The 12,834-nt window shown below is 45.4% G+C and overlaps 1 protein-coding gene across 1 annotated transcript in view; it reads right to left on the reverse strand.

Moving 5' to 3' along the window:
• Window positions 1-6,527, reverse strand: part of SMYD3 (SET and MYND domain containing 3) — an 836,228-nt gene extending 829,701 nt beyond the window's left edge. Inside the window, exon 1 of the mRNA XM_004605437.3 lies at window positions 6,323-6,527. Coding sequence (XP_004605494.2) covers window positions 6,323-6,486 — 164 coding nt within the window. The 5' untranslated portion in view covers window positions 6,487-6,527. The remainder of the gene's footprint in view (window positions 1-6,322) is intronic.
• Window positions 6,528-12,834: the final 6,307 nt, after the last annotated feature.

Below are 12,834 nucleotides of genomic sequence, written 5' to 3' on the forward strand. Positions count from 1 at the left end.
TCTTTTTTCCCCACATATGTAATCATATGTGTCTGTCCTTCTCCTGACTAACTTCACTCAGCATGGTACTCTCCTGAAGTTTTCACATAGGAAACTACATCATTTCATCTTTTCTTATATCCCAGTGTTACTTCATTGGTATATATACCACGGTTTCTTTATCTAGTTATCTGTTCTTTTTTTTTTTTTTTTTTTTTTTTGCTTTTTGGGTCACACCTGGCGATGCACAGGGGTTACTCCTGGCTCTGCACTCAGGAATCACTCCTGGCGGTGCACAGGGGACCATATGGGATGCTGGGAATCGAACCCGGGTCAACTGCATGCAAGGAAATGCCCTACCCGCTGTGCTATCGCTCCAGCTCCTAGTTATCTGTTCTTAATTCAAGTGGAATACAAAGTAAAGGCAGACCAGCTAGAAGAAAAATCTTACAGAAGTTCATACTATCAACTATAAGCTTACTTTGTTGTCAGGCTTACGGCTACAAAAATCTAAAAATGTAATGCCTGCTCTCAAGGAATTCACAATTCACGGATAAAGAAATAAATTTTACTTATAGGTTCTAAGAAACACAGAAACTGTTATCTTCTGATAATTATTCAAAAGAAAACTACATGAAATAATACACCAAAATTTGTCTTCTCTAACGCAATTTCAGAGTGCAGGAAGGTTCAACTCAACACTTTTAAAACAACTACAAGAAGTTGTCAACAGGGGCTGGAGCGATAGTACATCGGGTAAGGCGTTTGCCTGCATGCAGCCAGCCCGGGTTCGGTCCCCAGCATCCCTGAGCACCACCAGGAGTAATGTCCCCTGAGCACCACCAGGAGTAATTCCTGAGTGCAAAGCTAGGAGTAACCCTTATGCATCACCAGGTGTGACCCAAAAAAAAAAAAAAAAGTTTTCAACAACGCACTTAGCAACTACACCTAGCAATCTGAAGTCAGTGCGACTATATTTGTGTGTATAGTACTAATAAAAAGTGTCTATGAAAAATCCATTTGTTTCTTTTAGTTGTTTGAAGGCTAGGGGTTTACTCATAATCTTTTTCCAATGTTTATATTTACTGTTCTCCCCACCTTGAGTAAATATAGGAAGGAGAACTTGATTTCTTTCTTAAAATTCAAAACAGGATTCAGTTCCACCCAAAACCAGCGGTCCCTTCCCCAGTCTCCAAGACAGGGGGCCTTCCTAACCTTGGCCCAGGACCTCCCTCCATGGATTCACTGGCCTGATGCTATCTCTGACCTCACACGATCTCTGACCTCTTTTTAAAAAACTATTTATCGAACCACCATGAATTATAAAGTTACAAAGTTATTTATGACTGAATTTCAATGTTCAAGCACCAATCCCTTCACCAGTGTCCACGTCCATGGACAAGCGTCCTCAGTCTCCTTCTCGCCCCCCAGGCTGCCTCTATGGCAGGGACTTTTTCACTTTTCTTTTTTCTTTTTATGATCCATGGTTTGCAATTATTGTCACTGTCATCCCGTTGCTCATCAATTTGTTCGAGCGGGCACAGTAACGTCTCTCATTGTGAGACTTATTGCTACTGTTTTTGGCATATCCAATACACCACGGGTAGCTTGCCAGGCTCTGCCGTGCAGGTGCGATACTCTCGGTAGCTTGCCGGGCTCTCCGAGACGGGCAGAGGAATGGAACACGGGCTGGGCTGGGCATGGTTTGCAATAATTACTAAAAATGAATTATGCGTATCATTTTATCTCCTTTCATCACCCAGTTCTCATCCAGTGACCACTTCCTCCTACAACTGCTATAGTGGTCTCTTCCCTGTCTTAAACTCCCTGGCCCCACTGTGGCAAGCTTTCTTCTAAGGACCTGTTCTTTTTTTTTGCTTTTTTTTTTTGGATCACACCTGGCGATGCACAGGGGTTACTCCTGGCTCTGCACTCAGGAATTACCCCTGGCGGTGCTCAGGGTACCATATGGGACCCTGGGAATCGAACCCGGGTCGGCCGCGTGCAAGGCAAACGCCCTACCCGCTGTGCTATTGCTCCAGCCCCACTAAGGACCTGTTCTCACGCCCTTCCAATTGTCTGTCACCTCATTCAGCTGTGTTGGGAGGTTTTGAACTCCGCCCACTGGGTTCACCCACCATAAACTTCATCTAAGCCAAGTTTCCAGGAGTCCCAGAGGCCACTCTGATACCCAAAATCCTGCGGACGCATTAGTGCAACAACTCTACTCCTTCAACCTCATTATCTCATGGGGCTTGTGGGTTTTGCTCAAATACTACCATAATAACCCTGATATGCAAACAGGAGTAATTAGACCTTCACTTGCCTGAGCTCTGAAATACTATCTCGATATATTCACATTCAACTTATCAAAGGTTGATATCTAGGATATATGAAATAGTCATGAAGAACAACAAAAACCCAAAAGCCTAAACAAAAAATGGGGAGCAAAAATGAAGTGACTCCACAGAGGAAGACAGGTAGATGGCGAATAGGCATACGGAAAAATGCTTATCATCACTTAACGTTAGGGAAATCCAAATTAAGATGACAAAAAGATGCCATCTTACACCAGTAAGAATGGCACATTATCAAAAGTACTAGGAATAATCTGTGTTGGCAAGATATGGTGAAAAAAAAAACTCAAATTCAACTCTGATAATTCAGTTCATAATCTGTCATCATGTATGCATTTCAACACCTTTCCTTTTCAAATACAATAACTTGGCAATGAGATTTAATTTAGACGACAATATGTCTTCAATCTTGTCAAGTTCTCAGAAATTAGATCTTTAGGGTGAAAATATACAAAAAGAAAGCAAGGGGTCAGAAATATAGTGCAGCGGGTGGGGTACTTGCCTAGTAAGTGGCCAACAATGACTCAATATCATTGTTGCAAAGGTGTAGCCTGTGGTCACAGGTCACGATCACGATCATGAAATCCTGTTAATCATCGATTTCTCGAGTAGGCTCAGTAACCTCTCATTCATCCTTTCCCTGAGATCTTAGGAGTCTCTCTGGACTGGGCCCTCCCAATGATGTTGCACTGGAAGCTCTTTCAGGGCCAGGGGACTGGGATCCAGCTTGTTACTGGATTTAGCATATGAATACACCGTGGGAAGCTTGCAAGGCTGTCCCATGTGGGCAGGAAACTCTCAGAAGCTTGCCAGTTTCTCCTAGAGGGAGAAGTAGGCTACAAGATATCTTCTGGGAGCTTGCTTTTAAGTCTCTGGATGTTGGCCGTTGATGGGATTACACACACCTGGGTTCCTCTGCAGGTACCTTCATGCGTGAGGCCCGTCCGAATGTGTGGAGAGGGGCCTCCAGCATGGCTGTGGCTAGGTTCCAGTGTTCTTCGACCGCCGGGCAGGGAAGGAAGCTGGAGCCCATCCCCTCCGAGGGGCCCCAGGGAAGACAGCCAGGCGTTCGGACAAGAGACTCTCCAGTCACAGGTGTGCCCCCAAATCAGATGTGGCTCAAAAATCAACCAACAAAGAAAAGCAGGTCCTCCAACAACACTCATTCAACGTTCACTGTGATTGATTTTTGGTTTTCGTTTTTGTTTTTTCTGCTAACAAGTCTCACATTGGAAACATTACTGGTGCCTGCTTGAGCAAATCGATGAACAATGGGACAACAGTGCTACAGTACTACAGTGCCTTCTTTTCTGCAAGGTGATAACCAAAGGAAGATGAAGGAAACCACCCTCTGGGAAGAACCAGAGTGCATTCAAACTCGAGACACACCTCTACAGGAATTAACTGGATAAAGGGCTCAGCTCTCTCTAATTTGTTCAAATGAGAACCAAAGGCCAATGATTTTCAAAGTCCAAAGCTTCAGCAAAATTTCCAGTCTTGGAAGGAATAAACTTTTTACAAAAACATGCTCTCCCTCCTCAACAGATGGCTGCTCTTAAGGCAACAAATACCATTATTATCCAGTAACTCTAAAGTAGTACTGCAGCACTGTAGCACTGTCATCCCATTGTTCATCGATTTCCTCCAGCGGGCACCAGTAACGTCTCCATGGTGAGACTTGTTACTGTTTTTGGCATATGAATACGCCACGGGTAGCTTGCCACGCTCTGCCGAGCAGGCAGGATACTATCAGTAGCTTGCCGGGCTTTCCCAGAGGGACGGAGGAATCGAACCCGGGTCAGTCGAGTGCAAGGCAAACGCCCTACCCGCTGTGCTGATCCTGCCCGCACGGGAGAGCCTGGCAAGCTACCCGTGGCATATTCATATGCCAAAAACAGTAACAAGTCTCACCATGGAGACATTACTGGTGCCCGAGCAAATCCATGAACAACAGGACGACAGTGACAGTGATTAGATTAATGATGATGGTTATTTTAGAAGGCAAGCTATATGGAAATTTAAAACTCTAAAGTACACAGTAAAATTAATTTCTCAATTATAAACCTGACAGGACACATTAAGGCATTAATGTTCATAGGGGCAGACCAATAGTACAGCAGGTAGAGAGTTTACCTTGCAAGGGGACTGACCCAGGTTCGACCCCTGGCAACCCATTTGATGTCCCACTCATAGTCCCAGGCCTCCAGGAGTAATTTCTGAATGCTGAGCCAGAAGTAAGCCCTGAGCACCACAGGGTAGGGCCTCCCCACGCAAGAAGAAAAACTAGAACCAAGAGCCGCGGCACGAGAAGCAGAGCCTCCCGCCTACTGACTGTGATCCTGAGGTCTCCTAACCCATTTTGGCACCAGAGCAGATTCTTGCAGCCATGCATTTTGACTGCGAACTGAACTACAACCTCGTGCAGCCCGGGGAGGGATTTTTTTCCCTCTCCACCCCATTTTTCTGAGCGAAAATGGCGGCAGCGGCAGCAGCCACGCGGTGAGAGCCACCCTCTAAGACCCCTACACCAGGAGGTAGGACTTTCTTTAGTGACGTAGCCTGTAGGTGATCCTGGGAGGGGAGGTGTTCCCGGCGCGCCTTCCGCCCAGAGATGAACCAAGAGCCGCGGCAGGAGAAGCAGAGCCTCCCGCCTACTGACTGTGATCCTGAGGTCTCCTAACCCATTTTGGCACCAGAGCAGATTCTTGCAGCCATCCATTTTGACTGTGAACTGAGCTAAAGTATTAGAAACCCAAAACCGCGCGGCCGCAATAGCGGCCGCGCGGACTCAAAGTCTTCACTTTTACCAAGGAAGAGAAATTATTAGATGATGCTTATTCAGCAGGCCTGATTGTTGGGGAAAATTTCCAATCAACAATAGTGAGTTCTGTATGGAAATATGAAATGTACTCAATATATAGAGAGAATAATGGGAATATCATCACTACTTAGATGGGGGTGGGGTGGGAGGGGGGTGTATTGGGGTTCTTGGTGGTGGAACGGGTGCACTGGTGAAGGGATGGTGGTTTAATCAGTATTTGACTGTGACTTAAACCTGAAAGCTTTGTATTTTTTTTGTTTTCACGGTGGTTCAATAAAATATTTCTTTAAAAAAAAAAAAAGAAGAAGAAAAACTAACAGAGAAAAGAGTGATTTTTCAATGTAACTCCATACTTCCACTCACCCCAAAACTAGGCTAGTAAGTCCAGTGGAACGATCCAGGGGGGAAAAAAATTCATGAGTCCTATCTGAGCTCTTTTCTTTGAAAACACGTCCCTTTTTTATGCCTACATATTACAAATTTTTAATATGTAGGCATATTACACGTGCATAATACATATAAATAGATGTCACATCACACTTTCCATTGGCTCCGGGCTTCCAGGCTTAAAAAAACACTTCCTCATGAATTCTTGATCCCAGGTAGCGGGTTAAGAATCAGACTTACCGGGACGGTCATTAAATGCAAAGCACACCATGGACCCTCAGATGTTCCCACGGTACAACTCTGCATCTCTACTTCAGTCTCCCTAGACATTCCCATTATCTCGCGTTATCTGTTCCTGAAGTTGGAGGGGGGTACTGTTTGTTTTGTTTGGGGGTGGGGGCACACCCTGGTCTGGGTGCTCCCAGACCATGCGGTGCCAGGGATGGAGCCCCAGCCTCCCGCACGCCCACCGTGCGCTGCAGCCCTCTATGCCAGTTCTCCGACCTTCAGTCTTCTCAAAGCTGGCCCCTTCCAGTTCCTGACCCCAAAGCCCCACGGAGCCACGACGGTCCCGCCCGCAGCTACTGCCAGCCTCATCTCCACTCGCCTCCCGCGCCAAGCGCACCAACGCTGACGCTTCCCGCCGCCTCCGGGTCCCCGAGCACCTGCCGCCCGTCGCTGCCCCGCAGGGACCGGCGCCGCCCCGCGGGGGCGCAGGGCAGAGCCGGGCTGTACCCCCCGGGCCAGGCCGCCGGACCCCGCGCCCTCCGGGACGTACCTGAGCAGGCACTGATCGCAGACCACGCCACGGCTCCCCTTGCACACCGTGTAAGCCAGCGGATCCGAGCGGAAAAGCAGCTCCCCGGGCCGCAGCGACGCCGCGGCGCGCAGCCCGTTCCCGCGCTCGGCCGTGCGGAACTTTTCCACCTTAAGAGGCTCCATGCTCCGGCAGCCGCCACTCCTCGGACACCAGCCGGGGAACGCGCGCCGGCACCCAGCGCGCACGCGCAGGCCCGAGGGGCGGGGCGGGCACGGACTGGGCTCTGCGCAGGCCCAGACCGGGGCCTCGTGGCCGGGGCGCCCCACGACCCGTGCCCCCTGGAGCCTAAGCAACCATGCTTTCCTGGCCTGTTGCAGGTGCCCAGGGCAGCACCGCGAGAAGAGGCCCCTGACTTTTCCTTTTCGTCGTGATCGTTTGGGGGCACACGGAAGGCTGAGGACACAATGCTGCTACAACACGTCTGCACTCTCCACCTGGGTCAATTCTTAGCACGGTGCCATTTCTGTCCATTGTCTTTACCCGTGTCTATTTAGTATGCTGCTATGTAGCTATGTTGAAAGCAAGTTGGGGAGGGGGGACGGAGAGGTAGTACTGGTGTGAAGGCACTTACTTTGCATCCCACCAGCCCCCTTTGAGTCCCTGACACCGCATATGATTACCCCTGAGCACCTGATTATAGAGCTAGGCACAGCCCCTGAGCACCGCGGGATGTAGTCGCAACCCACACCCGCAAAAAAAAAAAAGTTGCAGGGGAAGAAGGATTGTTTGGGGGAATGATGGAGGAATATTCACTCACTAGTATTGGGATTGTGTACTGGCACTGGAAGTATAAAGCAATATTAATTTATTGTAAACCATAATTCTTCAATAAAAATAGCCACCAAAAAGGAGCAAGTAGTGTTCTTTTCCTCCAAAAAGAATATCGTATAAATTACAATATCATCTCACCAATGAAAGTCCTTCTCGGAAAGATGTGACTCAACTGTTTGAGCACATGTCATGCATATTCAGACACTAGGTTCCAAACTTCCTGTCTGCCCCTGCACCCCAGTTCCCCAGCACTGCCTGCAGGGGCCTTAACCACAGAACTCAGCAAGGTTAGGCCTCTACCACAATAGTAACAACTGGGGAAGAACAGTAAAATTATTCTTTTGTTGGGGAGAGACATATCCAGTGGTGCTCAGGGCTTACTCCTGCCTCTGCACTGGTAGAGTGCAATGATCACTCTTGGTATTGCCTGAACTTCGATGGGCCACATGCAAGGCAAGTTCCCTAACCCCTAGACTATTGCTTCCACCTCAACAAGATAATCTTTTACTTCTTCTTGTTGTTGTTGTTCGTGTGTATATGTGTGTGTGTGTGTGTGTGAGAAGCAAGGCATTTTTTTTTAATTTTTTAAATTTTATTGAATCACCATGAGATAGTTACAAGCTTTCATGTTTGGGTTACAATCATGCAATGATCAAACACCCATCCCTCCACCAGTGCACATTCCCCTCCACCAATATCCCAGGTATACCCTCCCTTTCCCACCCTCCCCCTGCCTCCATGAAAATATTCCCCCACTATTGCCATTCTTGAGATAATCATATTGCCTCTTGCCCCATAACCAAATTTGTCTCCCTAGAATCCAAAGAATTCCCTTTGGATCTGTTACAAATCACTCTACAAATCATTTGACTGACCATCCGACTCACCCTCAACAACCATTACCACCCCAATAGAGAACAAGGAGGATACCCTAAAATAACCCAACAGACCTAGCTTTTAAAAGATAGACCTTGGGGCCGGAGCGATAGCACAGCGGGGAGGTTGTTTGCCTTGCACGCGGCCGACCCGGGTTCGATCCCCGGCATCCCATATGGTCCCCCAAGCACTGCCAGGAGCAATTCCTGAGTGCAAAGCCAGGAGTAACCCCTGAGCATCGCTGGGTGTGACCCAAAAAGCAAAAAAAAAAAAAAAAAAAGATAGACCTTTACCACATATTCCTAAAAGTACTTAGGGCATCCAGTCCTAAAGAGTGGGGATGTGGAGCTGAAGAGAAAGTACAGTGGGTAGGGCACTTGCCTTACATGTGGCCAATCCGGGTTCAATCCCTCAGCATCCCATAGGGTCCCCCTAGCCTACCAGGCGTAATTCCTGAGTGCAGAGCCAGGAGTAACCCCAGAGCATTTCCCAGTGTGACCCAAAACCAAACTTTTTTTTAAAAAGAGGGGGAATATCACAGAGGAAATAATGAGTGAGGGGTCATATCATTAAAACCTGTGGTTTTTCCCTTATCTGCATATGATATCTGATTAGTCATTTTACTAAACCTTGATTTTAAAGGACATGACCAAACAGATAGCAGAAACAGGTGAGGGTGAGGGGCAATGGCTACATAGTAGTATATAAATGCAGGTCAGTGCATAGAAGATCATATCAACAGATGATGCAGATGGTGAAGAGAAGACAATGAAGGACACCAACAATGCAGAAGATACAGACAGATGGTGAACACAATGCTCAGTCAGAGCGACACAGAAGTGCCTATTTCTTTGGGTGCTGCTGCTTGCAAAGCTACACCTACATCAACTGTAAAATAAAGCGTTGTTAAATAAAAGATCTGTGTACTTATTCTACTGTTCACAAGAATCTTTCTACAGTGGAAGCTAGGTAGGATCCACTGTAATACAATATAAACACACAGCGCCACTACTAAAGTTCCAGTATTCCTAAACCACAGGCTGTTGGACTTTTGTCACACTTTTCACCCACCCACCCTTCTTTGGTAACCTCAGTTCTGCAGCTAGAGCCTAAGGCTTTTATTTTTGCAGTTTCTACTCCCTTACGGTTTCTTTATGTACCAAATATGAGTGAGGTCAGTCAGTTTTTCTCCTTCTGATTTATTTTGATTAGCATGTTCCCCTCCAGTTGTAGCAAAAGGCAAGATTTTATCCTGCAATAGCTTAGTAGTATTCTGTCCCATGTATTTGTATACATCTTTATTCACTCACTGTCATCAAGTACAAGAGTTGCATTCAAATATTGGAGATTGCAAATAGTGCTGCAAGGAGCATAGCTACACACAAATTTTCCACTTAGTGTTTTGTGTTCTTTGAATAGATACCTAGGAATGAAATTGCTGGATTATATAGTATATCCGTCTTAAACCTTTTTATAAATTTTCACACTGTAAAAAAGGCAGTTCATGCTTCCCGAGTAGTCTAAAATTACTGAGGTATAATGAAAAAAGCCGTGGACAGGATTTCAAAGCCCTGGATTTGAGTCCCAGTTCTGCTATATGACCTCAGATAACTTTTTAAATCGCTATTCATTTTACGATAAAGACAATAATACCTTACAGAGTGATAATGACAAGTTCTATGAAAAAATAGATAATGTAAGGAATTATTATTCCGAGTCAAAACTTAAATCTTTAAGTGTTGGATACATGCCTGCCTGCACTAGAGCATTCCACCAGCATTACCAGTAGAATCATCTGAAGTCAGTGCTTAGCATTAAGCTTGATATATAAAAAGTAAAAAAATGTTAGCATACAGTAGAGTTCCGTAGTTGAATTTGAAAAGATAGTACAGCAGGTAAAGGCACTTACCTTGCACGTGTTCAACCTGTGTTTGATCCCTGGCATCCTATATGGTCCCCTGAGCACCACCAGTTAATTCTGGAGTATCTATTTATAAGTGAATGGGAGGGACAGAGAGAAAGTACAGTGGTTAAGGTACTTGCCTTACATGCAACTGACCTGGTTCAAATCCTTGGCATCACAACAAGGTCTCTCAAGCACCATAAAGGTAACACAAGGATAGAAACAAGAATAATCCTTGACCATAGCCAAATGTGGCCCTAAAACAACATGGGCAATTTTTTTGTTTTCCTTGGTTTGGGGGCTACACCTGGTGGTGCTCAGGGGTTACTAGTGGTTTTGTGCTCAGGAACTACTCTGGAAGGGATTCAGGGCATCAGAAGGGATGCCAGAGATTGAACCCATGTTCAGGACAAGTGCCCTACCCTCTGTGTTCCAGCCCCCAAATTGATCACTTTTTAAGTTAAATAATAATGTAAAGGCATTTCGCAGGAAAACATTCAACTGAACTTTATTTTAGAAGATAGGATCCTGCAGTCCCGCACAGTCTGGGATATAGTTCCAATCACAAAGACATGATCCATTTTCACTAATATTTGCTTTGTTCCTCCTTCTGTGACCCAGAAAGCCAACTTCCCCAAATATGAGATGAATGTACCATTACTTCTGTCTAATTTTCTCCTACTCTGTGCTTATGTTTCTTATTTCCCATTAGCTAAAGTTCGAATGCCATTTGTCACTCTGAGGGAAAATAGCAATACTCTAGAAAGTAGAGGAATAAAAATGAGAAAGCCCTATATCCTGGGATTATTCACCTTGTTGGGAAGTTACATGAGAAAAATATCTCTTTTAAATCACCCCATTTTGGGCTGGGGAAGTGGGGGGAAGGTGGGAGGTATACTGTGATTCTTGGTGGTGGAATATGTGCACTGGCGAAGGGATGGGTGTTGGAGCATTGTATAACTGAGACTTAAACCTGAAAGCTTTGTAACTTTCCACATGGTAATTCAATAAAAGAATAAATTAATAAAAAATAAATAAATAAATTACCCCATTTAAAAAATTCTGTGTTTAAGAATATCACCATCTCCCAGCCCCTTCTGCAGCTAAGGTACAAATACAAGATCTGTGTTCTGAGCATCTACCCTACCCAATACAAAATTGTAAATACTCTGAGGAGCTCTGGCAGGTCCAGTTGCTAACAACTATTTTGAAATGCGTCAAAAATAAGATTCATGAGCAGAAGTGGGTAGTATATTTGCCTTGCATGCAGCAGATCAGGGTCCAATCCCTGGCATCCCATATGGTTCCACAAGAACCACCAGTAGTAATTCTGGACCACAGAGCTAGGAGTAACCCCTGACCACCACTGGGTTGTGCCACCCATACTTGTCACTTGTCACCCCATTGATCTTCGATTTGCTCGAGCGGGTGCCAGTAACGTCTCCATTCGTTCCCGTCGTGTGCTAGTGTAGCCCAGTGGTATCTGCTCACTCCAGGAACACGAAGAGCCTCAAACCATTCATTCAGGTTTTTGACAAAGAAGTCTGACCATCTCATAGGTGGTGACCACGCGGTCTTTTGATGTCTCGGTAACAGCTCTAGTCCAATGGTCATCTCTAAATCATATTACATGTCCGGCGCATATGATTTTTGATGCCTTGGCAAATGAGACGGCATCCCAGATTCTTGATCTTGAGATCGGAACTTCAGATTCCTTCTCTCACTTGAGTGAAACATGATATTCCAAGCATAGCTCTTTCGATTCCTCTTTGGGATACCCGAGTACCGTTCTCATCCTGTTTTCATAGGGCCCAGGTTTCTGAAGCATATGTTAGTGCAGGAAGAACGGTGGAGTCGAGGATCAACTGGATGACAAGTGATACAAGTGATACAAATATTCCGATGTTCGTTGCAGCATTATTCACAATAACCCAAATCTAGAAACAAGCCAAGAGGCCAGTAACAGATGACTGCATAAAGAAACTGTGATACATATACATACTGGACTAATACTCAGCTATAAGAAGCAACGAAGTCATGGAATTGCTGCTATGTAGATGGATGTGGAGAGTATCATGCAGAGTAAAGTTAGTGAGAGAGAGAGGGACAAAAGACTGGAGAGATAGTACAGTCAGTAGGGCATTTGTCTTGCATTTGGCCCACTCAGGTTTGATCTGGGGAATCTCATATGAACCTCTGAGCCCAGTTAGGAGTAATTCCTGAATGCAGAGCCAGGAGCAACCCCTGAACATTGCTGGGTGTAGCAAAACAAAACAAAAAGGAGCAGGACAAATAAAGATACATAGCAAAAAATGAAAACAAAAACCAAAAAAATAAAACAACAAAGGCAACGGAAGGATATTCCTTTGAGAAAATCTGTTACAAATGAGAACTGATCTTTAGTAGGATGTGTATCACTATAGGAGAGAACCGATAGAAGATGATGGGGGATGCAGGGATGCAGTGGAATAACACTGGGGCAACGGTAGAGGGAAATACGCTTTGGTGAAGGGTGTGCTCTTGAGTTGTTTCGTGCATGAAACCCTGATATTATCAGTATTGTAAATCACAGTACCTAATTTTTGTTTTTTTGGAGGTCACATTCGGTGTGCTCAAAGGTTACTTCTGGGCCTGCACTCAAGAATGACTCCTGGAGGAGCTCTGGGGACTATATGGGATGCCAGGGATCAAACCCAGGTCAGCTTCATGCAAGGCATGCACACTCCCTACCTGATTTACTATCTCTCTGCCCATTTCTTTTTTAAACACAAAAAAAAGTAATTCAAGTTTAATTTATACATGTCATTTAGTAACTCTCTCTGTATAAGGAGAAACTACCAACTTTTCCTTCCTATATAGGAAAAATATCCATGCCTTCCTTGCATGTCTTTTTTCCCCATGAGTCTCTTTTACTATTAAC

Source organism: Sorex araneus, chromosome 9, assembly GCF_027595985.1.
Source record: "Sorex araneus isolate mSorAra2 chromosome 9, mSorAra2.pri, whole genome shotgun sequence".
Taxonomy (NCBI): domain Eukaryota; kingdom Metazoa; phylum Chordata; class Mammalia; order Eulipotyphla; family Soricidae; genus Sorex; species Sorex araneus.